Raw genomic sequence first — 26,160 nt, 5'->3', positions numbered from 1 at the left:
CTCTCTCCATTCACTACCACACATTTTTTTTTTTAAAATATGGTCCCATGGGGTCCACCGGAACTATATGCATTTTCTGCAGTAGTTTCACAACTAAAATCTCCATCGAGCTTGGCCCTTACAGTGCTTTTATTTTGAGCACAAGCAGCAGGAAGTATATAGTTTGAATGAGCGTCTCACTAATATAACATAAGCATTCCTGTTGATATTTTCTCTTGAGTAAAAATTAACTAAATACGCTTCTACCCTAATGCGGGCCCTGCTAAGAAAAAAAAATGGAGCAACGTTTTATTGTATATGACAAAACGAAAAATGTGAATCTTGTTTAGCTAGCTTTAACTGTAGCTATTGACATTAGTTTAATTTACAGAAATACAACACTGCTAAGCAAAGTTAGCTAAAAGAAGTTTACCTAACAAGACATGAGCCATTTTAGAGACAGCAGACATATACAGTGTGCTGACAGAATAATATACGAACCTCGGGTTACTTTCAGGACAATATTGGTGTTGAACTCCATCATGACTTTACACCAACCGTTATGGCACGAGAAGCGCTGTAGCCTCCTGTGTCCTGATTGGCTGTCTGATGTCGCAGTTAAAACAATTAACCAATTAATGAAAACCTGTTACAGCCAGGAAAATGACCGCGCAGTGCCAACTGCATTATGTTTGTCAAACATCTGATATTGTTACTGTCGAAAAATATTTAGCTATTGACTGAAAGCAATGATTTTTTGCAGGAGTTACAAAATACTGTAAAAACTAAAAACTATATATAGGGCACCACATGTATGCAGGTGGGCACCAGCGCGCACAAGGTCTTGATATATTTATAGTGAAGAGAGGGTAATCACCACATTTTGTCCACTGGCAGAGCAGCCTAGAGGCCATTTTGTCAAGTTTCATCTACCACAATGGCATCTAAAGGCGCAGTCCAACAGTGGCGACTACTTAGCCCAGGGCTGCCCAAAGTTGGCCCGCCAGATGTTTCTAGTGGAAGAAAAATTTACATGCAGAATAATAGGCCTATAATTTGTCTGGTAATGTTGTTTTATTTTTTGAGAGATAGAAACATGTAGGATCACTGATTTGTTTGTTTATTTTTCAAAATCTGAGCAAGGAAGGTAGGATCCTTTTGGACTGTGGTTCCCCATTAAGGTTCAGTTTTGCCCACTATGGCCTACGTGGACGTTTTGTTGCCATTATCAAATGACAACAAAACCTGCAAAGACAACAAACAACATTATATATTAACCTTGAACTTTGACCCTGAGGCCCATAACCAGGGGCGGTTCTGGGGGGGGCCAACAGGGGCCAGTGCCCCCGTAACTCTGAGTCTGGACCCCCCTGTGGCCCCCCTGACAGGGAGTCTGCATTACTAATACGATGACAGATTTCTTGCAATGATTTTGTTCTGAAGGGAAAGGCAGGAATAAAGTGTCTCTGCAGTTTACTACCCAATCAAAATTGCTGAAATTGTAAACACTGTTTTGTCTGAATGAGGGATTTATCCTTCTTCCCGGGTTGTATGTGTCCCCTTACAAAAAAGCCAGCCCCAACCTGGCCCCCCTATTAAAACTGGTCTAGAACCGCCACTGCCCATAACACATGTTCATAGTTTCTTCTCATTCTCAGGTTTCAACCTGTCGAGCTGGGATCAGGATGCTCACACAATCGTGAACACAGGATAGAAAAACTTCGGCTTATACTCGATGCAAATTATCTCTCACCAGGGACAATTCACTTTAATGCAGTTAGCCCCTCTTTTTTTGTAAAAATGTTGTTCCTTTAGCAACACTTGTGTGCTAAGTTTTTTCCTGGAGATTGCAAATCATCCTTGTGTAATAACTTTAATATACAATAGTCAGTCAATTCATCCGCACATTTTGACCCACATGACAGAGATTTGAACACCTTGTGAGGGTCTGGGGGCTCTAAAGTAGGAGAAAGGAAAAAATTAAGAAGAAAGAAGAGGACAAACACACCAAGACATGTAGTACAAATATAAAACCTACATGTATTTATTGTGTTTCTGTTTATGTTATTCTCAGGTATTAAGCCCATCCGTATTTACTTCCACTGTGATGTGGTTGTTTTTGCCTCCCACTTGTCATGTAGCGTGCGTTTAATCAACTTTGCTGCACTACAATCAACATATTGTGAATATTGTGAAAGCGAGAATTTGCCAGCTAGGATTTACAGTGTACACTCCCCCTTTAAATTAAACCCAGATAAAAGAAAATACCATTCGTCTGAGGGAAGACTTTTAGGAAAGAAAAAGCTGGGCAATCAATCAATTTCCCTACAGTCAACAATAAATCTCACAGCAGCATCCCTCTAGATTCTCTAGCCAGCACATTTTTTATTTTTAGAGCTACCTCACTGGCACTATAATTCACATGTCAAAATCTCACCAGGTTATGTTTGAATCCACTTAGCAGAATGGCACAAGTCCATCTCGAATGTTTTTGTAAAAGGAAAAATGAGAAAGTCGATAAATATGCAAAATTATGAGGTAGGCTGCAGATAAAGGCAGAGAAAACGGAGGGGGTAGTGAGGGGAGAAGCTGAGAAAATGCAGGCTTATGGGTAGCAGGACGAACTAATACAGCAGACTTAACCTTTGCTTTTTCAGTTTAAGGATTTTCCTCATGCTAAATCATCTCAGTGCAATGTGACAGAAAACACGTACATCACAGAGAGTTATACCTCTTGATTAAAACTTAACCAAGCAGATTGCACCTTCCTGTCACAATAAGAGAAGCTGAGCTCACACTTTTTTCCTTTTACAGCCACAGTGCAGTAGTGAACAGCAGTAACTCAGCTGACAGACCGATTGCTGGGAGTTCAGAGGTCGTCCTTACCTTGACAGGAGTATATTAGAGCAGGAAGAGTTGGAACGTCGCTGAGGAATGATTACTGAGTCTGTACAGGAAGTGCTTGGATTTTCATCTGGCACGGCAATGTGGCTGTTCTGTCAAGAAATGAGTGCTCATTGTTGAAGTATGAGCCTTTTCCGGCTTTTAACATTCCTAGATACCCAATCAGGGGGACAGAGGCAGAAGATATGAAAACAAACACGTATTAGCATGCACGTACACATGTACATCTATGCTCGGTAATGCAGGAAGAGGAAGTTATGGGAAGATTATCTGTTACAATTGGAAATTCTGTGAGTGTTATTCTAAGAACACTAAATCATTGCTGTTTTGCTTGTAACCACGCTGTTTTCCCGGTGAAAGAGAAACAGGGTAGACAGACATTTTCAAAAACAACAGGCTACACAGGAGTATAAAACACCAGTGTTCACTGCCTTTCACAGTATTTGCCTTTGTGCAACCTACTGTATGTCCACAGGTCATAGGCAGTCATAAATTCTCTGCCTATTTATGATGCAATAAACCCACTTCACTTTTTAAATGCTCAAGCCCAGATTCTCAGCCTGAATACAAAAGGTGTGGCAGTGTGCACCTCTATTCTTGGGAAGAAATAAAGACAGACAAAAGACAAAAGCAGTCCAGTAAAAAAGAAAAAAAAAATCTTTATTATTTTGTCTAGAAGAACAGGCTGTCTTGGAAGGAGATGTGGGGAAGTATTTGAGAGGTAAAAGCAGCCGAGGAATAGGGCGGAGTCAAATAGACCAGAGGTTGGGGCTAAAACCTGGATTTCTGCAGTTACGCCAGGGCACCCATTGGGTCCCAGGCAGGAAGTACAATGGGCTCCTGTTGCATCACTTCCAGGACATCAGGGGGGAGGAACTTCTTGTCTACCACCACCTCGTACACATACTCGGAGAACCAATCGTCCGTCATGATGAGGTAACCTACAGAGACGGGACAGGGAAGAAAACCAATCAGTTGTAAGTCTGAATAGATTTTAATGGCCTGAATTGACAGCAGTCAAACAAAGCACTCAGATTAAAAGGAAAAATATAGATAGAAATAAATAGATTTGCTGTGTGGTTGTGTGCCTCTGGGCACCAGTCATGGTGCTATTCCTGAGCTATGGCATTAAAAAAAAATCCCCAAAAGATCTTTTGCAAAATATTGCGTTGTGACAGTGAAGTTGACCTTTGACCTTTTGGATATGAAATGTCATCACTTCATCCTATTAGACATCTGTGTAACATTTTATCGTGATATCATCTGAATTCTTGAGTATTGGCCAAAAATGTCTCGCTACATTCATTTATAATCAGTCCATCCTTGAGTCCAAGTGGACATCTGCGTCAAATTGTAATAAATTCCTTCAAGCCTTTCTAAGATATCAGGTTCACAAGAATGGAGCCACGGATATCACTGGTTCAGAGGCATAAAGACAACAACACTCAGAAATGAATTCTTGCTGTTGACTGATTTTAGTTGACAGTTAACAGAAACAGAAACAGAATCTGGATTCAAAAGAAAGACAGTCACTACAATCTATATGTGAACATATTCAATTTGTAGGTGAATGTGATGCTATATGACCAGAAAGACCAGCGTCATATCCAGCTCTCTTAATACATTAGTGGTCATCAGCTTACTATGGTGACACCTGTTAGGCCTTCAAGCTTATACAGTACAGGCCAGGCCGGCTCGCAGTGCCTCTCCCTTTCTCTTCTGGGCTCCAGATGTCCCTTTTTGGATTTGTTTGACATCTTCTGCTGCCTTCAACACTCACAGCCACATACCCACATTTGTCCCTCATCCATGCACTTTTTCACCACTGATGCAGCTTCGATTCACATCCCATATTTATCCTTTGTGTAGAAAGTTTGGTCACTTGAAATAAATCTTTCATAGGGACTTAGACTTGCCTAGTCTCCCCTCCTTATTAAAAATTTCGGGTCAGTTTGGAGGTGTATAGATCATTGATTTTATCATAATTAAACCTGTCAATTCAAAAATAGGCCATGAATGTCTCTTTGTAATGTTTTAATCACAGCAACCAAAGAGCGTTGCTCCTACAAACAGTGCTGTGCAGAAATATTACTCATCTCTGAGACAGTTTAAGGGATTTAAGGGACACAATGCATTCTTTCAGAGATAAAAACTTACATTATACTAATATTCATAAGTAAAACAAATAATGTTAATTAAACTGATTAATCGCTATTCCTCTTTCATGAAAGGGCAGAAGTAGGGAGAGCTGCTAAGAACAATTCAACAGGAAGGTCAAAGAGACTTTGTCCATGTGTGCACATTTTAATTGCTTTAAAGTGCTCATCGCTGAACTATTGTTTCAACAGGAAGGAGGAAGAGAAGGAGCCCCGCCCCTTAATGGTTCACATCCAGTTAGCAGTGCAGTAGCATTCAACACGTTTGCTGTCACTGCAGCACAGACACCCTGATAAAACGAAACAATGTCTGTCCCCCTCTCCCTCAGTGTGTGTGTGTGTTAATACAAGGTCAGTGAGACCGAATCTGGGGTGGTTATGAAAGCTTTCCTTGAACCTGACATGTTGGGATAACCTAATCTCTTTTTGGATGAGGATGCAGCCCCCATGCTGAAATGATTATTTAAAATGAAAGATGTTAGCGTGTGTGTCTTTTCCTTACAGTAAATAACAAACACTAAAAGTTATGTGAAACCTGAGCAGCTCAAAATCTGGTACTGAACTGTCACATGTGGGCGGCTGGATCAAAACTGGCAAAAAGATTTTCAGAGTGAATTAAAGCAATTTCACTCGTCTTTTACCCCGAGACGACCGCTCCCTCTCCATTTCTTCTGTTCCCCTCATGTGTTCAGAGCCTTCAGAGCAAACACGAGCATCCCTCCTACTGTCGAGTTGACTTATCGAGGACGTCAGGGTAACCGCAAAGACATGCCACAGTTCAAAACAATGTATCAGGGATGGCGTGTCTGTTGTGTATGTGTGTTCTTCCAAGTACGCAAATCTTAGATGGCACATTGCCTGGGTCTCACTGTGGTATCCGTATGTGTGTTGATGTGAGCTTCCTGGAACCTGCGCGTTGGGTGGCATGGCGATGTGCGTATGTGTGCGTGTGTGTGTGTGAATGTTGGGTGTCATTATTTGTTTTTAGGGATAGGCTGAATGTCCCGTCTCAGAACAGATGGATGTACTGGAAGCTAGAAGAGTGGAGTAGCCATCTTGATTTCCAAGCAGCATCCACAACACAGGACCATCACAGCTAACATACACCACAACCACAAAACAAATATTTATTTTTCACATACTTCAATTTAAATAACAGAACTGAACAGTTGAATTCCTGACAACAAGACTAAGAGTATGCAGCCATGCAGGCCCAGCAGTACTTTGAGCTAAATGCTAACATCAGCATGCTAACATGCCATAAATGTCGACATGCTAATTTAAAGCAGGTATAAGTTTTTGCCATGGTTGCCAACTTTGTTTAGCGTGTAAGCATGCCAACTTTTGCCAATTAGCAATGCACACAACGTACAGATGAGGCTGAAGGGAATGTTATCAGTTTTGCTGGTATTTGGCCATAAACAAAAGTTTTCAACACATTTACATTTTGACCTGCTTTTCATGATAGAAAGAAAAAGTCTGGGGATCGCCAAAGATATTAAGATATATGATGATATAAGATATAAGATCATATGATGAGTGAGACTGTCTATACAAACATTTGAGCCAATCCATATAGTAGATGGTCAGAGATTTCACATTATAAATTAAAACTTTTATTTGCTGGCGACAATATGAGAAAAGACAAGGGTTCAGTCATTAAGATATATGGTGTGTACGAAAAATTTTACGGAAACCCATTAGATAGATGTTGGGGATTTTTCAGTCAGAACTAAAGAGGCCGGCTGATTTACTGACTGGCTGACAGGTCTACTGGCTTAGAAATGAGGACATGCGATCATTGACAACAAGTCAATTGAAGGCCTAAAGAAGAAGAGGTGGATTTTAGACTAGGGTCATTGTGTGTGTTAATGGAAAAGAGGTCATTGATACCAGATGCATCTGTCAAATATTGTTGACACTTGACAACATTGAGAAAAGCATGGCCTATGTATAAGATCATTTATTTCTTTTGGTAAAACAGAAAATGTGGAACAGCACGCCTGCAGAGTTGTGTTAAAACTGTGGTCTGGGTGCGAAAGAATGGCAATGTATTAAAGGCATACTTAAAAATAAATGAAGCCTCCGATTCAGATACTCAATAATCTGTTATGTCTGCTACCAAGGAAGTCCTTCCATCAACATTTACATCATCCTCTTATATTTGTTTAACAACAGAATCATCTCTATAGAAATATCACGGCCTCTCTCCCTCCATGTCAAAGTCATTTAGATCTGAAACAACTCGTGACTAATGTTAAGGACTCCACCTTCCGCCAATGTCCTATCAAATAAAAACCTTGTGTGTTGCCAAACATATGTCCGAAATGGTGTAAAAGTATGAGCAGTGAAGTGAGCAGAGCCATAACAGTGGCAGTGTGAGGGCTTGAATATGGAGAAAACAGAAAGTTCACCCTCCTTTAGGGACGGGGAATATTTAAAGGTCTGAAGGGAGATGTTAAGCCTTTACAAACCATATAAACACACTCAACTCTCTCCATCTGCTCCATGGTTATTATCACTTTACTTTGAATTTCTCCTTTTTTTAACTTTTACTTGCCTTTGTTTTTCCTAATTTCCAACTAATTCTAACTGAATAACATCTGTTTGCCTGTGTAATCTCGCTCTGTTCTCCTGCATGGTCTCTTCTCATTTTCTCTGCTTGTGCTTTTGCCGCCCTCAGCTTTTGTCAAACAAACAAAGCCTCCGGATTCCCAAGTGAACTCCGCTTTTCGAACTTTTGTTCTCAAACACTTTATTAATTTGGCTGCGGACAGGCTGGGGGCCCTGGCCTTCCCTATCGGCTGGTGTTTATGGAATGAGATATGCGTGAAATACATTTGATTTGACTGAGGGGTTTTCACATGTTTTCCCAACAGTCACTATGGTTTGTGGGTTCAAACAAATATTGTGAGTGTGTGTCTCTCTGTGTGTGTATGCTGTACTGTATGTGGTGTGTTGCCAGACGATGCATGACTGACCTGAAATACTCTCCTATAATTTGCAGTGGAATGTCGGGCCCAGAGATGAGAGGAGCAGCGGATGAGAAACACAGATGAAAGGATAGAGGGAATAACAACAGTAGACAGTAAAGTCTGGGGCACTGGTGAGGAGTACCTGCTGTGTTGAGGTGCCCAAGGACAAACCGATCTTACTTACTTAATGACAACATTTTCTCCTGATGCATCAAAGGGAATATCTGGTACTTAGCCTAAGACTGACTTGGTATGTTACGTTCACTTGAATTTTGTGGTTGTAAAAGAAAACAAACAACACAGTGAACTGACCACTAAAAGAAGAAAAACAGGTTCAAAAGTTCCCAGGCAATGTAAAACATTTTCTAACTACAAATCTTATGCCAGAGTTGTATCGTAGAGTTTAAAGCATTTAGGAGTTTTTTCAAACCTAAACTGTTTTGTGTAGTTAAAGCTACTAAGGTTAGTACAGTTAATTTGGACTGGCATGAAAGTGGCCAATCTAACCCTGCTGCTGCTCCCTCGAACTGAGACTGCTTGAAAAGGTCGGTCTTGGCCCTCCTTCCCAGAGATTAATTTGTGGTGTGAAAACAAACAGACCAACCATAGGATTTTTTGAGAGAAGATATGTGACTTTATCATTGTTCTCATGATTGGTAACCACGGTAACACATCTGCATGACATTGGCATTTTCCCTGATTAGTGAGTCAAAAGCAGTTCAAACTGCTGGGTTTGTATCTTCTCTGTACTTTGTCAGTTTATCACATTATGGGAGAGTGATCCCACAGTAAGCCCCAAATCATTACTGTAGATGACACCTTCTTTTTGTCTTGTGTGTACTTCTTAGTCATTATTCATAAAAAGCGCTTGATTTGCATACAATTTTAAGAATTCTTATAATCTGATATTTCTCTGTGAGCTCTTTGTGACACTAAAGAACATAAACATTCACATCAGAAGTATTTAAGTGCTGCATAAACTTCACTGGAGTTTCTGATTTCCACATATGGGTTCTGATGATGCAAGACAACAGTCAAGTTTACTCTTCTTGGTTCGTTTGGAAAAGTCAGTGTTCACAAGAAGAACTAAAATCCATCCAAATGAAACTATCTACAGGTCTTAAAACACCACAAAATAAGTTTCACGGTAAAATCAATTCAATCTAACAGAGCCAATTAATGGACACGCTCACAGGGGCAAAGTAGATCAGTGAAAATTTGTTGAACTATGACACATTTACCTACACCAAGCCCCCTCGACAGGACTGATGTTAGAGGCAACAGAGAGCTAAAGGGGCCAAAAAAATATTGTATTTACCTCCTCCGGTGCAGTATGTACTGCACTAGATAAGAGTAGTTGTTTGCTGACAGGTTTGGAACAGAGGTCAATGATACAAATATGTTTTTTGATTAAACTTTGCTACCTGTGTCCTATAAGTGATCAAACAAACATGCTGGTTCTCTGACAGTAAGCAAGCTTTTTACCTTGGAGAGTGTTTTCCTCTTTATTATGATTGAACATAATTTATCATAAATAAACAAAATGCCAAAGAAAAGTAAACACATGAGTGTGTCAGCTGGCTGCATGCCAGATAGAGTTGTTCACCAACTAGCCCTGTGAGATGTCACCAAAATATTTGCAAAAACATTTGGAGACTGTAGCTGTGTTACTTTCTGGCCTCAAGCTTTTGCTTATACTGCAACTATGTTTATGCAACTGGACACTGAGGCACTGAACTCAAAAAAACATAATAAGAACAGCTATGCCTGTATGTGAGTGTTTATGAAACAGGACACAGCCAATTACAAGTTCATAAAGCAGCAACAGAGGGGAACATTTGAGTTTAATCTTGTTCTTAATTCAATAGACACAAACAGGAAGATAATGGCTTATCAGGGGCCACCGTGGTGTGAGAAAAATGTGAAAGAAAGGAAGAGGACAACATTTTTATAAGATTTCAGGACCAGATTGAGGTGAAAGCAACCGTATTTGATGTTTTTAGCAAGTCACTTTTCTGTGACTCAGCATCACTGAGGTTAAAACAAATTTCCCTAGAAGGAGAAAAACTGCACCCAAAAGGAAAGGACTGAAAAAGAAATAGTTTAATAACGCGTTACCTTTGTTCCCACGGTCATCGCCCCAGGAGTTTTCCACCCTCCACTTCTCATAGCCTTCTTTCCCATCCTGAGAGAGAGAGAGACGATGGGGAGATAAGGGTGAGAAGTCGAGACTGGGGGAAAGAAAGTGTCCTAACAGCTGGGGTTACTTACGAAGGGGGAAATTGACATCACTATGAAAAACTGCAGCCGATTAAAGCGACGTAAACACGCAGTAACACTTTGATGCAATAAACCCCTGGGAAACTCTGAACGTGTGTATTCCTGCTAGTCTGCTTGTATACGTACTGTATGTTTGCATGAGTTTACTGAACAGTCACACACCTGTGCAGCATGTTTGTGTGAGCATACCTTGTCTGTGACAGCAGTAAGGATCATAGCGTGGGTCATGAGAGAGTCTCCATATATCAGTCGCTCTGCCTTAGAGAGGTTCTTCACCGAAACTCCAAACACGAGCTCATGGTTGAACCTGTCCGTGAACACACATAGACCGAAAAATCACATTAAACTACCTCCACTGATGAAAAAAACAAGAGAAAGTTCCTGGAATTCTGAATGGGCAATGCCACTCAGGCGCAGATGCTGCTACACCGTAAGGGCAAAGATAAGATATTTTCTCCTGTGGAGAGACCTGCACCTCCTGAAGTTGGAAGAGGTTGGTTCCTGTCAAGTGAAACCTGCAGTCATGGCGAAACTGGTTAAGTAAACCATGTATAACTGAAGTGAGCCAATTCACTGGTATGACTGATTTGAAGACAGTTATTTTCAGGTCTGAGCAGTGCTCGGCTGGTTGGTCTTCAGCCATCACAAGCTGTCCGATGGTGTAAGGTTCGGTATAGTAGTAGTTGTGCTGAATGTTTGTCGTGCTTTTAAAAGATGACACTACTACAGATCACATGAAATCTCCCTCTGGAGTCAACAGACAATATTTTGGGGGTTCGGGTATAAACTATGAATATCCAGATAACCACATATCCAAGCCAACATCTACTTTTGTGTGACATCTAGCAACTTGACACGCGAGAAATGACATTATGGTTAATATCTAAATGATTCATTTCTTAAAAAGCTGACAAAAAGCTTAAGCATCGTCAGAGGATAAAAAATGGTTGAGATTTTATTCTGCCCACTGAAATGTGGTTGACTTACTGCTTGGACAACAAACAGAAACCAGAGCGCTTCTGATACCAAAGTCTTGTTCCCTGCGCACATATCCTGAATTCATTTGCAGATATCCATACAACAACTGAACAAATTATGAAGCTACACACATGTAAGTTACACTAACTTAATCGATTCTAATACCGACCAAGTGAGCAGCAGACAAGATTCATAACAACTGCAAATATTTGGATGATTTCAACCATTTGGAGAATCAGCTAGATACATTTTGCAAAATCCAAATGATGCCAGCGATGTCAAACCACTCACTCATGGTGTTCGAGTCATACTCACACATTCATGTCATTAATGCCCAGCTTGCCGTGGAAATGTTTTCCGACATCACAACCAAACCACACGGCCTAAGAGAGAGACAGTGGCCATGTTGAGATTTATGAAGTTCACACATACAGACATGCATTAATGTAGTAACTTGCATGTTCAGTCGGGCCCCTCCTACCTCCCCGTCTTTGATGGACTCTGCTGCAGCTTTTTTAAGCAGCTGGATGGGTTGGTTGTTGTACAGAGTACTGCGGCCCCCGACCATGTTACCGAGGAACTCCACGCTGTACAGCTTCCCGTAAGGGTTCTGGGGTCGAGGGTCGTTCACGAGGCAGACCTGAGGATAGAGAGTTTTTATACAAACGCTCCAAATTCCCACAGCGAGTCATAAACTGAGGCTACATATAGTGGTGAATGACAGCAAGTTACATGGCCTTCGTGATGTGTTTAAAGGGTCACGTACTTTGTCTTGAATGTTGTACAGGGGTTTGACGTGCTCCCTGTAGAACTCCTGAGGGGTAAGTGGTCCCATGCGATGGAAGTTCTTGTCCTTGTCTCTGTACTCCCAAGAGATGGTCTCAGGAGGGCTGCCTAGACAAACGCTGGCCACCCGGAACACCTGCACAGCAAACACAGTTTGGACATCAACTTCCTCTACCAAACTGCCTTATCTTGGAAGCCAACCTAATCTGTTAAACTCATATTTAACATTCACAGACAGTCAATCCTTGGCTCAAAAGCTCAGAAAACAAATATCAGAGTGAACAAACAGTAGCTCCACTTTAATAAAGCCAGAGGTGACCTAATTGCATGTGTAAATGGACAGCATACCATTACCACAGACTGGGGCTTTACTGCATACACCTAATGAAAACAGACCACTTCCTTGCCTTTAGGGAGGACAAGGGCAAGGCCTTTGTCGAGGAAGTTTGTAAATCCAATTTCCCATTCATATTCTTAATGTAACCCCTCCAACCCCATGTCTGCCCTTGCACGGACTCATCCATCAGTGCCTGGGCCTCTCTCAACCTTCCCTATATTTTCCCTTCTGCAGTGTCTCACTCCCCTCCATCTTTTTCATATCCCTACATTTCCCCTTTTGTACCCCACCCTCCTTCCCCCTCGCTCCATGTGTCTTCCTGTGGTGCTGGAAGTTCAGACTGAGTTCCTGTGGGCTAAATCGGCTTGTTTGCACTGGGCCGTCTGTCAATCTGGCCCTTCTAACCTCTGATATAGTTATCTCAGGAATTTTTGTTTTCACCTCTCCCGAACCCCGCTCTCCTGTCACAGGACCCGGCAGACGCTTTTCCTATCAATTACGATAAAAAAGGGACTGAGAAATTAAGTCCATTGTTGGTGGTAGATAAAAGCAGTACGAGTGGACAGTGAAACATTGGTTTGACATAACACAGATGCACACGTACAGTTGATCTACAGCACAGTGTGTGCTACAGTACGTATAAAACGTTCTGATTGTGTGGATGAATGGTGATGCATCACACTCATTTCTTTGAGTATGTCACAAAGGACACATTTCCAATAGACTTGAACACACTGTTTTTACTGAGCTGAGCACTCACTTATCCAGACAAATTAAACTTCTGTCTAGCTGAATACTGAGCTGATGGGGGGGGATTATTTTTGGCTCGGCCTGGAGAAATATAGCAGCCGTGGCAGCAGTTTCCCGTGCTTAGTCAACACATATTAAATGCCCCTACATAAAGATGACATTCTTGTTCTCTGGTAAGTAGACACTGGGCCCACTGAGCCCACTGTTCCCTCTCTCTCACCCCAAACATGCTCGAACAAACATACAAAAATACTTAAATTCTAGCTCAGCTTATGCAAACAATCAGTCCCCTTCTTCTTTGCAGAAATGCATAGGGTCACAAAAGTACAGACAAAAATATACATATCCGCAGAGTCAACACAGGCATCTGTTCAAACCCTCATCCTCCCTGCACCATCTTCTTCTTAATTCCACTCCTTTGTTTAGACTGCACTGCTGGTAGGATGACATACCAAGGTGTCTGTCCCCTTGTCTGGTCTGTTCGCCCAGATGCCCTCGGCACCTTTACAAGACAGCTTCAAAACCCCTTTTGCCCCCTGCCCTTTTCTCTTCATTCCCTCGTTTTGTCTCTTTCTCTTCCAAGAATAACTCCGCTCTCCCTGTTAACTTTAAACCTTTCCACTCACTATAGAATTCTTCTCTCAGATGTCCTACAACATACTGTAAGCATCTCCTTTGATGCCAGCTCAGCCCCACGCCCACTCACCCTGCCCTGGCAAGGCAAACAAAGTAGGTGTGAGGGGAAACGCTGAGCTGACAGAGACCTCAGTCAGAGCGTAAACAGCCACAGTGACATCAGAGCAGGATCAATATTGAAACACCTGTCGCCTCAATGACAGATATACTGTACATTGGTGGCAGAGACAGGGAGGAAAAGGTGAGAGGGATACAGAGAGGTGGTGGGAAAGGGGAGGCCGACCAGTTTTACTCAAACTCTAGAGGACTGGACACATAACTTCAATGTCCATCTCATTTATATCTTAATATTTCAAACATCTGAACTGTTGACAGTATCAGGAAGCAGCTGTTACACGTGATTCTGATGGAGTTTGTTAACAGGCAGCTCTCTCTTCAACTCATCAGTCTCTGGCAGAAGGTCCAGCTCAGGTCAGACGACTGATTTCTGTAACATAGCAACTTTGCGTGTCTAGCTATAAACAATAAGCTGACTGACTGCACGCTATTGGGGCTAACCACAGCTAATGTTTGATAGCATCTGTGCTCCAGTGTTGACCAGCTGGCGTCCCTCTGCATGTATATTTGTTTTACGCAACCCAAACAAACAAATCACCTGGAGTTAGGAGTACGCAGGCTGGACCAATGAGCTTGAGCAAGGCACTCCAGGTTTCAAGAATATGGTGGTGATTGGCAGCCCGGGTGCAGCCTCCCTCCTTTCCTGGACTGTCTGTGTGGTCCACAGACAGCATTGACAGTACAAAACAGCCCTCACTGTATATTCATCGTATGCAGAATGTTTTAGCCACACTGCAAAAACCATGGGAAGCTCCTACGCTGAGGACTTTGCTTGTGTGAAAAAAGTCACTATGAATAAAGACCAACTTCCAACTTTAGCTAAACAACCACTGATCTATCAATGAAAATCTATCTTACATGACTCAGGTTTTTTTTTTTACAGGTTTTGTTTTAAAACCATGTTTACTGTGAAATAGAGTAATTTTTTTAAACACTTCTATAACACGGCAATGTTTGCATAAATATTGTGGACCAAGAACATAACTGGGGGCTGAAGCTGGCTCTCAACCAGTTAATGCCAAATTGAGGCAAACCATGCGCCTTATTGCTACTCTGAGGTTAATTTATAACTATTGTCTATTGTGAGTGTAAGCAAATGACACCATGCAAACAATTTGGATAAAAATGAGTGAGGTTTTGATTAAACTTCCATGTTTTGTAAACATGCAACACATGTGGTCATTGTTAAATTCTAACAATGGTGCAAAGAAATTCAGGAAATGTGAGTGGACATCCCTGAACTGGCAGAGCTACAATGACACAGGAAGCCACCCACATCGAACAACAAATCAACTGAGCCAACAGCCAGCAGCACTGAGCCTCTGAGCTGCAGCGAGGAAAGTTTCTCTGTGATTTGACGGCAGTCTCATAAATTAGTCTTGTCTTAGGAATCACTCTCCGTGCATTCAGAGCCAAGACCAGAGCCGCACATGGTGTTTCTGATTCCATGACGCAATGGAGCACGGAAAGGCTATAGTTGTTGTGTGAGGGATACCATCTGTGTGTTAAGAACTGTACGTGCATGTACAGTTTCCAGTGAATGTCCCTTTATTTGTGTGTGTGTGTGTGTGTGTGTGCACGCTGCCTACTTGTCTATGAAATTGAGAGTAGAGAAGCAAGGACACAGACCAGATACAGCATAAAAGTGAAAGACAGGCTTTGAAACTTAAACTAATCCTGCCTCAATAATGCAGCGTATGGACATTGTCATCTTAAGAGTCTCTATAGAAAGAAACTCATGGTGCATGAGACTAGTGCAGGTGCAGGTTAAAAATGTCTATGCTGCTCTTGCAGAGTTTTATAGACAAATGTGATGTGTTTGGTCTTAACTAATGTGCCTGACCAACGTTAACAAAAAGAATAGATTCTTGACACGCAAAGGGATTCATTCAAATCAAGTGCACCCTGGGTACAGTAAGTGGAAGCAGAGATTTTGACCCCGGTTGCCTGTCATGGGAGTGTTTGTGGGCTGGCGTGATGGAGACCAGGGTACAATCACAGCCGCCACGTAGGGAGGGTGGACAGGATCACCTCGACACACACTAAAGTAGGACTGACATGGCACTTTGATCCTGAGAAACACATGTGCACGCATAGATGCAAACACACGTGAGGAAACACCAGTTTCCCACTTGCAAGAGTCCAAGAAAACCACAGCTACGCAAGCCTGCACTAGACATGTGGCATACCTGTGAAATCGCCACGGCTAGTTAGTTAGTTAACCTGACATACATCAACAGCTACAAAACATGCTCCGCTAAAAAAGTTTCACAACGCCACAATATTCACACATACTAAAAAACCTACAAATGCAACACCTAACACCATTATCAATTATCTGCTGGGACTAATGAGATGCCAGTCACCTTAAGTTCATCACATCCTGCTCAATTACAGAGCAACTATATTAGCTGTTCATCAACAGTGCTGTTTAAGCTAGAGGAAAACTGACTTGGGTATTATCTAATGTGTATGACACAATAGACCAGACTTATTCATCCATGAGGTGACTTAGAAAATTGTGTTTAACCAACCAGTTGTGCTCAACCAACAAATGACAATCAAGTCTACAAAAGGCTTTTTGTCAGACAAAACGGTAAAGATATTCAATTTACATTGAATTGCTGTGGATTAATTGAAAGGTTAAATTACATAAACACAATACATATTACAGATATCAAAAAAGAATATCATTACTGTTATCATTTTGGCAGATAATGAAAAGATTTTTTCATTTTAATATTAGAGGATCATCAAAGCATCAGAAGCCTGGAAAGGTGGAAAAAAAAGGCGGTATCTAGTGTGATGCTGTTCAAATGTAATTATGCAACAATCCTTGAAAACTGTTGACTCTCTTAATGCCTGTCGTTCTTTTGACATGACCGATCCTCCATCAGCACTCGTCATGAAAAAGTGGTATTTCGCAAAACAAACTACATCCAGGTGGACAAACAAACTGTGACAACCCTCCGCCCCTCCACCCTGACGTGCAGTGCAGGGGAGCGGTTGTTACTGCTGCACAACATACTGTACGTCCGCGTGTGTGGTGATGGCTGGGCATCCATGTAGGCGCTGTGAGATACAGTCGACAGTTTAAACAAGCAACCAGCCAGCAGCACAATGCAACTAAACAGCTGACAACAAAGGCCGCTTAACCAGAGCCGTGTTCTGTGTGCAGTCGTCTCAATGGGAGACTGATTGACTGACTGGCCCCCTCGTACATTCATACACACAGGAAGCGTAAAAAAAAAAAAGAAAAAATCTCATCTGAATACACATCTACACAGTGTAGCGTATCCAAGCCACAAAAGCAACACATTGTAGGCACATGACTGTATTGTACTGCTCACGCATATGCACATAATGACGTGTAATGTTTGTTACGTTGTTGACATGGTCACGTCCCCCTTTTATTTTATTTTTGGAGGTGAATTTGTCGACACTGTCTTGCGTCAGATGCTTCGCACTGGACTGTTCCATAAACAAGATAGCTATCTTTTACTTTGTGACATCTGTGGCAGCGAGCAGGTGATTTTTTTCCATTTGTTGATTGTACACACGCGTAGTATAGAAATACATGTGCGTGTATATCACACGTATACGTTTTGTCACAATGTCAGTGGCTTGTTCCATACATACAGTGTAAAATTAGAGCAGATGATTTACAATGACGCTAAATACCAAGTTCTAAAATGCATTCATTTAAGACAGGTATTTCGCAAGTTTATTACAGGAAAACTTTTTTTTTTAGGTCTTGGAAGCCAGACAGCACATAGAAGCTAAATAAAAGATTAATTTCCCTTTTAACTGCACACACCTGTGCAAATAAGAGTTGTTGACACTAGTGATTTAAGTCATTGTGATTTTACATGTGAATGGCACAGGTGTTACATTTTTAAATAAGTGATTTTAAATCTTCTTAATGTGAAAGAAAACTGCTTAAACATGTACCCGTCCTATTCAGATGCTGTAATTTTGACATTTATCAGATCACCCTGACCTTATCCCATGATTTACTCTCTCCCAAACACCAATTACACCAAGACTGCTTTTAGGCATCGCTTCAAAACCAGGCTGGACGTTGCTACTCTCACTTATATATTAGACGACAGCTCCCTCTTCTGGTGAAAAAATGGAATAGTGCTAAAAAGTTAAATCTGGTGCAAGTGTAAAAAAGATTTCTGCCATTATTCAATATACAGACTGTGGCAGCCCTATTAGGTATACCAGTACACTCAATTGCTCTTAAAACAATGGTTATGCCATTCATTCTACCTCTAGGAAGTTTTATAAAGTTATATCTTTATTGACATTGTTGATACTTTCAAACCAATCTTCATTACGGATGTTAGAGTTAAAGGTGATACTTTTGTTGTTGTACTTTTCTCTGCTGCGCTTTTCTCATGTTTTTCCTTCCCAGTTTATATTGATGAGTTGGGGAGACTGTTAGAAACACCTCTGTAAATAAATAATAAGAACACTAATAATTATAACTAACACTTCTATGACAGTGTCACCAAAAACAGAACGTAGAGATTATGGCAGAATATTTGTCTCTGTGCATGTGCAGTGCATCCATCAAACGATGTAACCACAGGAGCTGAACTAAGAAACTGAACAGAAATTTGAAAGTCTCTTTTGCACTCTGTTTGCATTTCCACTGCCTCAAGCTAGTCATTGGCCTGATTAGCTTAAAGATAAAGTTAAACCAGGCTAATTACAGAATTGACGGCAGCACTGAGAGACACAATTTTCACATGAGAAAACAACACTGAGTCATCCTGTTGTTCTTTGTATCAACTATGGTGGAGTGATCTGATGTCTGAATACACAGGTCATGCAGCCTGTTTGCTGGCGACTGGAAACCGAGGAACTAAAATTAGTCCCTAGTCCGGTCAAACACAGGTTGTGATGCCGAGTTCCCTAAAAGTTCCCCTGGGAAAATTCCTGCCCTACATAATTTATGCTACAGGAAACAGCTGACTGTGCTCTTTCAGTCTCACCTCCTCTATCATGCTGTCCACAGCATCAGCCAGCTCATCTTTGGTAGCATCACTGGCCACCATGTTCCTCAGTCTTAGGCAGTATTCTCTCAGCTGTAACACACAACGAAACAAAACAACTGTCAGCACAGCTTCGCCGATTATGTGACTCTCCGGTGCGTGAGCTTGTTGAGTTTGAACTGAAGGAAATATGTAAATGCACCTTATGATTAAGGATGTCATTCATTCTGCGGGAGGCCTCTGAGCTGTGTGACTCTGGAAAGCATTTCTTTGGGATGACGCCATACTTTTCTGACGACAGGAGAAAATAAAACACATAAAAAAAAAAAATTCTAAATCCAGTCAGATAACTCAAATGTTCCATCAGTGTTGATTTATATGTTAGATGAATAACTGCACAGGTTACAAGGGTTAGTCACTCATTCAACATAACCTTCTTGTCAATGTTATTATATGCCATGATAAGAACTAACCAATGAGGTTGACCAGCATGTCCCACTGTCCTCCGTCATTGGTTGGATTGGAGAGCAGAAACTGGACCAGGCGCCCGTCCACTGGCTCCTTCCTCTGTGCCGTCTCCACACAGGCCTGCAGGAAGTAGTAGCAACGCTCCACCTGTAGAAAAGAGGAGAAACAACAGAGAGACATGGTCAGTAAACACAGAAACTGTGAGGGGCTGTATGATCCAATAGCAGTATAATAGTAACAGACTTTAGTCAAAACAATTAGGACTTGATACTCGACAACTGAAAGACTTCTACTGCCTAACACTTCAATTGACTTGAGGCTCGAAACCAAAAACATCTAACACCCAATTTTCCTGTGGAAAAATCCTAGAACACTAAAATAAAAAAAAAATAAAAAACACACTATAAGGCATGCCTTGTACAGTCATTAATTATTAGACCACTGCCTCAACTGGATTTGCAGCTAAGTGAAAGAACGGTGTTAATAACACAAGTAAGCCTTAGGGTTAGGAACCTTTGCCTCAAAATTAAATTTGGCAGGATTCCAGTTAAGACGGCTGTGATGCAACTATAAAACTACTTGCTCTGATTTCCATACATGATTTATTTTTCCTCATTGTGTGACTATTTGTGCTGATCCCTAATTGAAACGAACAGCTGAATTTACTACCATTATCAGTGTTCTCTGTCAGTGAACGTTGTTGGGTGTAACAGTAATATCAACAGTTTTAATAATAACAAAGTAATATAACCTAATAGTAGTGATATCACCACACTTACTTTATCATGTAAGGCATGATTACCCCCTTTGAACTGGCATTTTGAAGAAGATCTGTATGATGTGCACAGATTGCACCCTTTCAGTATCTACAAAAATACGTCTGGCACGACTACACTTGACAAACAAGCCAAAAAATTATTTAAAAATGCAACCTGCGACTATTGATATTTGTAAGCAACTTTACAGAAAAATAATAAGTTGACTTGGCAACCCTGAACACAACGTACATGTTTATATCCATTAAGTTCCACCATCCAACTGGTTTAGCCGTAAGGCTCGTACAGCGCAGTCTAACAGAATTGTTACAAGGGATCGTCCTGTCCAGAACTGGGTATTGAAATATTGACTTCTCTGCATCGACACGTAATCTTTCAAGAGAGAACACACAACTAGTCAGTATTCAGAGGCCTGAATTACCTGCAGTTGGCACATGAAGTGAGGCTTGCTTTCGCACTCTAATGACTAGAGACCAAAAGCCTGGTGTAATGTGACAAGTTACTGACTGATAGTCTTAGAGTTGGACATGTGCAGTGTCTGTCTTTAGAACAAATATTGTAGTCAGTATGAGCCTCTACAGCTGCCACTTGTTACAAAGAAAAGTGTATTTGTGGTGAAACAACCAACTGCCTGAACGTGGGAAAAAAAGGACACAAGGCCAGAGAGAAAGAGATAGAGAAAGATAAAAACAGTCAGTGCGCTATCACTGTGACGTCAAGCTTGGAAGACCACTGACCAAAACACACAAAAGAGGGTTTTAGGTGAACAATGACTGTATAGTAGTAGTGTGCTGCATAATGACACTCAGTCAAATGGTGTTCTGACTGCAAAATAACATCCATTTACCGCAATGTGACAACACTAATGCCTTAAAACTTACAAAAATATGGAATTAAAAAAAACAATAAGATATTCCCAAATACACTGTTCATCTCTCAGCTTATAAAGAGTGAAAAACCATACAGAGAACCAGAGAACCGATATGTGGTGCCATGTCTTACCTTGTCCCAGAAAAAGAGATAGGACTGACTAAACTCAAACTCCTCTATGTTAAACTTCTTCATGAAGGGAAGTCGCATGACGTTGAGGCACGAGAAGATCCAACATCTCCCTGGTGAGAAAAAAGAAGAAAGATTTTGAGAATCATGCAGGTTACTAAGGACTTGTCATGTGTTTATACAAGCAACAGCACGGTCGTTTGCAGGTTGAGACTGATGTTGGAGTCTGAGGGTGGATAAATGCATTTCTTAGTTACGACACTTCTGCTCTGCTTTGGAACTTGGTCAGCATTATGCTGTCTTCTGTATGCTCACAGTGCAACCACTGTTGACTTTCATTTTGAGACATTTAGTCTATTTTTATAAACTAACTTTTGTAGCCTACACTATATACACCAACACATAATAACTGGTTCCAGTTTCACCACTCATCATGGTTGTGTGGCTCTGGAGTCCACGTAGAAAAACACGATTTCAGCCAGAGAATTGCAGACTTAAAGCTACAGTGAGCTACAGGCGTCAGCGTAGAGGAAATTAAAAAATGGCCAATGGGGATTTTGGTGAGAAATTAGTAATCTTCCTTCTAGCAAATCACTCCGGAAGCTCAGCCCTGCCTAACACGGCCCGGTTGACTTCCTGTATGGTGAGGACTGCGCAATCTGAATCCTGCACACACTCTTGCCTATTCTTATACCACTCTATTGCACTATTTTCACCCCGGAAGCTCAACCCTGCCTAACCCGGCCGACTTCCTATATGGTGAGGACTGCGGAGTCTGAATTCTGTGCCGAGCTGGCACCATGTAATTGCATCTTCTTACTTATCTATGTTTATTTGCACTAAATTGTCCCCTGTTTTTTGTTGTACTGTTGTTGTTATGTGCGGTGTCCTTGAGTGCTTTGAAAGGCGCCTTCAAATAAAATGCATGGGGCGCCGTTTAGCTCAGTGGGTAGAGCAGGCGTCCCATGTACAGAGGCTTTGTCCTCGCTGCAGCGGACCCTGGCTCCACTCCCGGCCCGGGTCCCTTTGCTGCGTGTCACTCCCCCTCTCTCTCTCTCATCCTGTTTCCTGTCCAAGTTTTCTAGTTTCCAAGCTGTCCTATCAATAAAGCCAAAAGGCCAAAAAAATACTTTAAAAAAACAAACATTATTATTATTATCATTATCATCACTATTATCATTATTATTATTATTACTATTATTATTAGTAGTAGTAGTAGTAGTAGGAGCATTATTATTATTATTATTATTATTATTAAATGATTTGATACATACAATTTACTGACCTCATGCAAATACAGTGTGAACATTTCAACTGTCAGACAAAAATCATAGATGATACACACGTAACTGACTTAACACACAGTATAGTATTCTATTCCTTCAACATTTATAGGACTACAGTAAAACAGAGGCTGCAGACATATAATATAATGTCTGCTGATATGGACGTCCACACAGTCACAATCGCTCATGAAATTATTTTTGCAACAAACAACAAAACAATTTCAGGAAGGGTTTGCAACTTGTGTTTGATTCATTAAAATAAAGACCTGATGGGAAACAGGCGTGTGTATATGTTTAAATGTCAATTCGAGATTATTATTCTGACTTTGACCCCCCAATGTGTGGTTAATAACATTTGTTTGTGCTCTATAATATTGCTCTGAGGACTAATATGTAAATTCACAAACTGCAATATCTCTACAGTATATATGCTGACCCAATGGTGAAGACATTCCTCTGCGTATTATGCTGTACCTGAGTTTTTCTGGTTGGTGATGGGCTTGCCCTCTGTGGGGATAGAATGCTGGAAGATGTGCACAGTATCCTGGACAGTCTGCCGGTGCAGACAAACCTCCAACGGGTCAATGCAGGTCGACACATTCTGGGCCAAGAGGTAGCGTGGCTCGCCCCGCAGCCGCTTAAGGAAGGTGGCTACCTTCTCCTGACTCAGACCTGGAGGAACAAGAAGGGGGGTAGAGAAGAATGAATGAAGGGAAGAATAAAAGACAGAGAGGCAGAATTAAGGTGGGAAGACGAGCACTAAATAATGTTAACTTGCAACACAGAGGCTTTCACAGCTAGATGTTCTGACAGCTGACTACAAAAAGGAGGAAATTCCCACTGTCCCAATTCCCATGACTCATCTGTGCACTTTAGGCATACACACTTCCCTTTTAAGATCTGATTCATGAGCACTCTCACATACTTAGATGTCAGAATAATGCCTGGAAAATACAAGATCAATAGTCATAAACTAACAGCACTTCCTATTGAACATTACAACTGTCTGATGTATCCACATCCATACAGAGATTATAGTAGAGAACAGTTCATACATTAAGGATATAGAGCACTATAATTAGTCCAGCTCTGATAAACAAATGAAGGACAAATTTGGAAAAGGGTGGGACAAACAAGGAAGACATCCAGATTGCTTTCTAGTGGCGCTTTGAGTGGACCAGAAGGCACTCATCTGGCTCCTTGTGTGAGAGGAACACACTGGAGAGCTTGTCCATTCCTGTTGGACGGTGGAAGGAGGTGCGCACACACACTTTGACAGAATCAAACTGGCACTGATGTGTTGTTTGTAATTCCGTCAAATAATGGTGCAGAGCAATTAAACATTGAGAGGGACATTGCCCAGTCATGCATGTGGCCCTGGAGTTCGACCCCTCTCTCTCAGCTGCATTCTGTTATTTTCCATCGGTCAGACAAAGCTGAGACGCACTGACTGCCACAGATTAGGACAGTGTCAAACTTCGTTAACTGTCATGCCCATATTATCAGGGGGAAAAAAGCAAACCAGGCCTAAGGCAGCAAATATTTCAAGAGCAGGCTTGCATGGTGTTAACCAAACATAGCTCTGCTTGTGGCGCGACTGTTGAGTCTTTTGACACTGATGAGTACAGATGGGTAGATAATGAAGGGGAAATGGTTCTCCAGTCCGTGCCAGACCATCAGCTCACTCCAACACAACATTAGAAGGGTGTGTGCTGAGGAACAGATATTGGAAAGGATGAGCCTCACGGAAGGGTCAGTTAGTAAGTGGATCAGGTATTCATCAATTGGTGGCATGAACGGTGAGGACAGACATCACAGTGATTTTCTATAGACAGGGGCCAAACATAGGCAACCAGGGTGACTTGCAAATTCATACATCAGAGGTTATACAACGGGCTTTATATGAACTAAGCACTTTACTGTGCCCATTACTGCTCCATGTGCAGAGGGTTGGACTTAATTTGGCATGAAGCCTGGAGAGCCTACAAAAAAATACACTCCAAGGTCCAAATATCATGATTCTATTAGGGTCCTTATTTTGATTCATACTAAAGCAATATAGAAAAAACATTTGCTGTAGGGCAGAGAACGGTTAGTTGGGAAGAACCATCTAACCGCCAAAACATCTGTCCACCGACAAAAAAAAAAAAAAAGTGTTATGAAACCTAAGTGAAATCGAAACAATCCCAACTAACTCTACTGGGTTGAGTGGCAGAAGGTTAATTTACACTTGATTTATCATTAGTAAAAGAGTGTTGAAACATGGTTGAGACTGTCATCTTTTCGGGTCAGTACGGCGCCTCCTAAAGAAACCCCCGTTTAAATGAGAGGCGACTAGTTTAAAGAGTTTGACAGCTTCTGGCATTTCCAACTCCTTTCTTCACCCTGCTAGCTGCACAAAGCTAACATGTCCCGCTCCTGAAGCGGACACCAGCTTTTAACCAGCGAGTTAAGGTGTACTAGCTGTCTGTGTGTACAGTTGGGGTTTTCTGTACCTTACTGACCGTCGGCGTGAACTGTCAACCTCGCTGAGGAAACGGGGGCAAAGTCATGCTAGCTGCCTGGCGTGCTAACGCAGTGAATGCTAACTTTAGCTCCCGTTAGCTCCCTCAGCTGTCATCCTCTATCTGTCAAATACGAGCTCCGCTCAGGCGGCCGGCGACACTAACTACCGCGGATGAAAACAGGAGAGAGTGGCACTCGACCTACCAGTTTCCATATTTCCCGTGGAGCTTGAGGAGCGTTGTCTGTTTTCCTGAAAAGTCACCGGCTCTTTGTTTATCTCATTCACCGACAGTCAGCCAGTGTGATCTCAGGGTGCGCTCGATTGTGCTCTCGCCGTAGATAGCGTGGCGATCGGGCGGAGTTAGCGACACATTCGGACCTCCCACCCTCTCATTCAAACCTAGCACAGCAGGTGAGGTGACACCTGATAGACAGTGTACAAGGAGCTGCACCACAGCAATAGCCTTTCTCATTAAAATGTCGTTATTGTCATTATTTTATAGTTCAAGTGTAGGTAAAAAAAAGTATGAACTGACACCAAAGTGATCCACACTACAAGGAAGCAAGGGGGATGTTTACAAAAGACTTCCAGTCATAGATATCTTCTTTTATTTTTCATACATTTCCTGAAGTGCTGCATATGTATCATTTTGGCTCTGCAAATTGTGAGAAAGAGCACACAGATACTTAACCTTGCTTTAAGCCCATCAACTGAGGTCTGTCCAGCACAGTTCAGTCTTTTCTGTAATTCAAACATGTACTTCAGGGATTCTTTTTTTTTCTTTATTGAAAGAAACTTTTTAATTGTTTCACCTCAGACGGCATCCAGTGTAAAATGAATCAATAGCCCGCATTAATTGTGCACCGTGTTGGGTATTTTTGGGGTTGTTTTCCATGTGGAGTCAACATTATTTAAACAAATGACAAATAATACGTCAAATACGTCTCCAGAGGAGGCCACTAAGGCTGCACCTTCTCTGCTATTCCAACAAATCATGTGAGAGGACTAGGAGCAACGTTAAACGAGCGCACCCAGAGTCAAAGATGACAGAAGAGTTGCGTTTGAAACGTCCGGTTATTGCTTACAAAATAAAAACACGCTTTTCAAATATCTGTAGTTAGCCTTATTAAAACTTCCAGCTGCTTAGCCTGAGTCAGAAGCACATGACGCGGCGCACTCTCAATAACCAGTATGAGTACAATGATAACAGCCTGTGAATCCATC

The 26,160-nt window shown here is 41.6% G+C and overlaps 1 protein-coding gene across 1 annotated transcript; it reads right to left on the bottom strand.

Annotated features, from left to right (window-relative positions):
* Positions 1-3,517: 3,517 nt before the first annotated feature.
* Positions 3,518-25,291, bottom strand: blmh (bleomycin hydrolase). The gene is made up of 12 exons (XM_030394103.1): positions 25,140-25,291; positions 22,905-23,102; positions 21,148-21,257; positions 19,375-19,516; positions 19,104-19,192; positions 18,902-18,994; positions 12,039-12,194; positions 11,754-11,912; positions 11,588-11,655; positions 10,484-10,601; positions 10,133-10,199; positions 3,518-3,824 (listed from the first exon to the last, which is right to left on the bottom strand). Exons 1-12 carry the CDS (start codon positions 25,147-25,149, stop codon positions 3,676-3,678), a joined length of 1,359 nt encoding a protein of 452 aa, XP_030249963.1. The 5' UTR covers positions 25,150-25,291; the 3' UTR covers positions 3,518-3,675.
* Between the last annotated feature and the right edge of the window lie 869 nt (positions 25,292-26,160).

Source organism: Sparus aurata, chromosome 2 (genome assembly GCF_900880675.1).
Source record: "Sparus aurata chromosome 2, fSpaAur1.1, whole genome shotgun sequence".
In the NCBI taxonomy this organism is placed as follows: domain Eukaryota; kingdom Metazoa; phylum Chordata; class Actinopteri; order Spariformes; family Sparidae; genus Sparus; species Sparus aurata.
The sequence above is the reverse complement of the archived record's forward strand: the minus strand, read 5'-3'. Positions and strand labels throughout refer to the sequence as shown.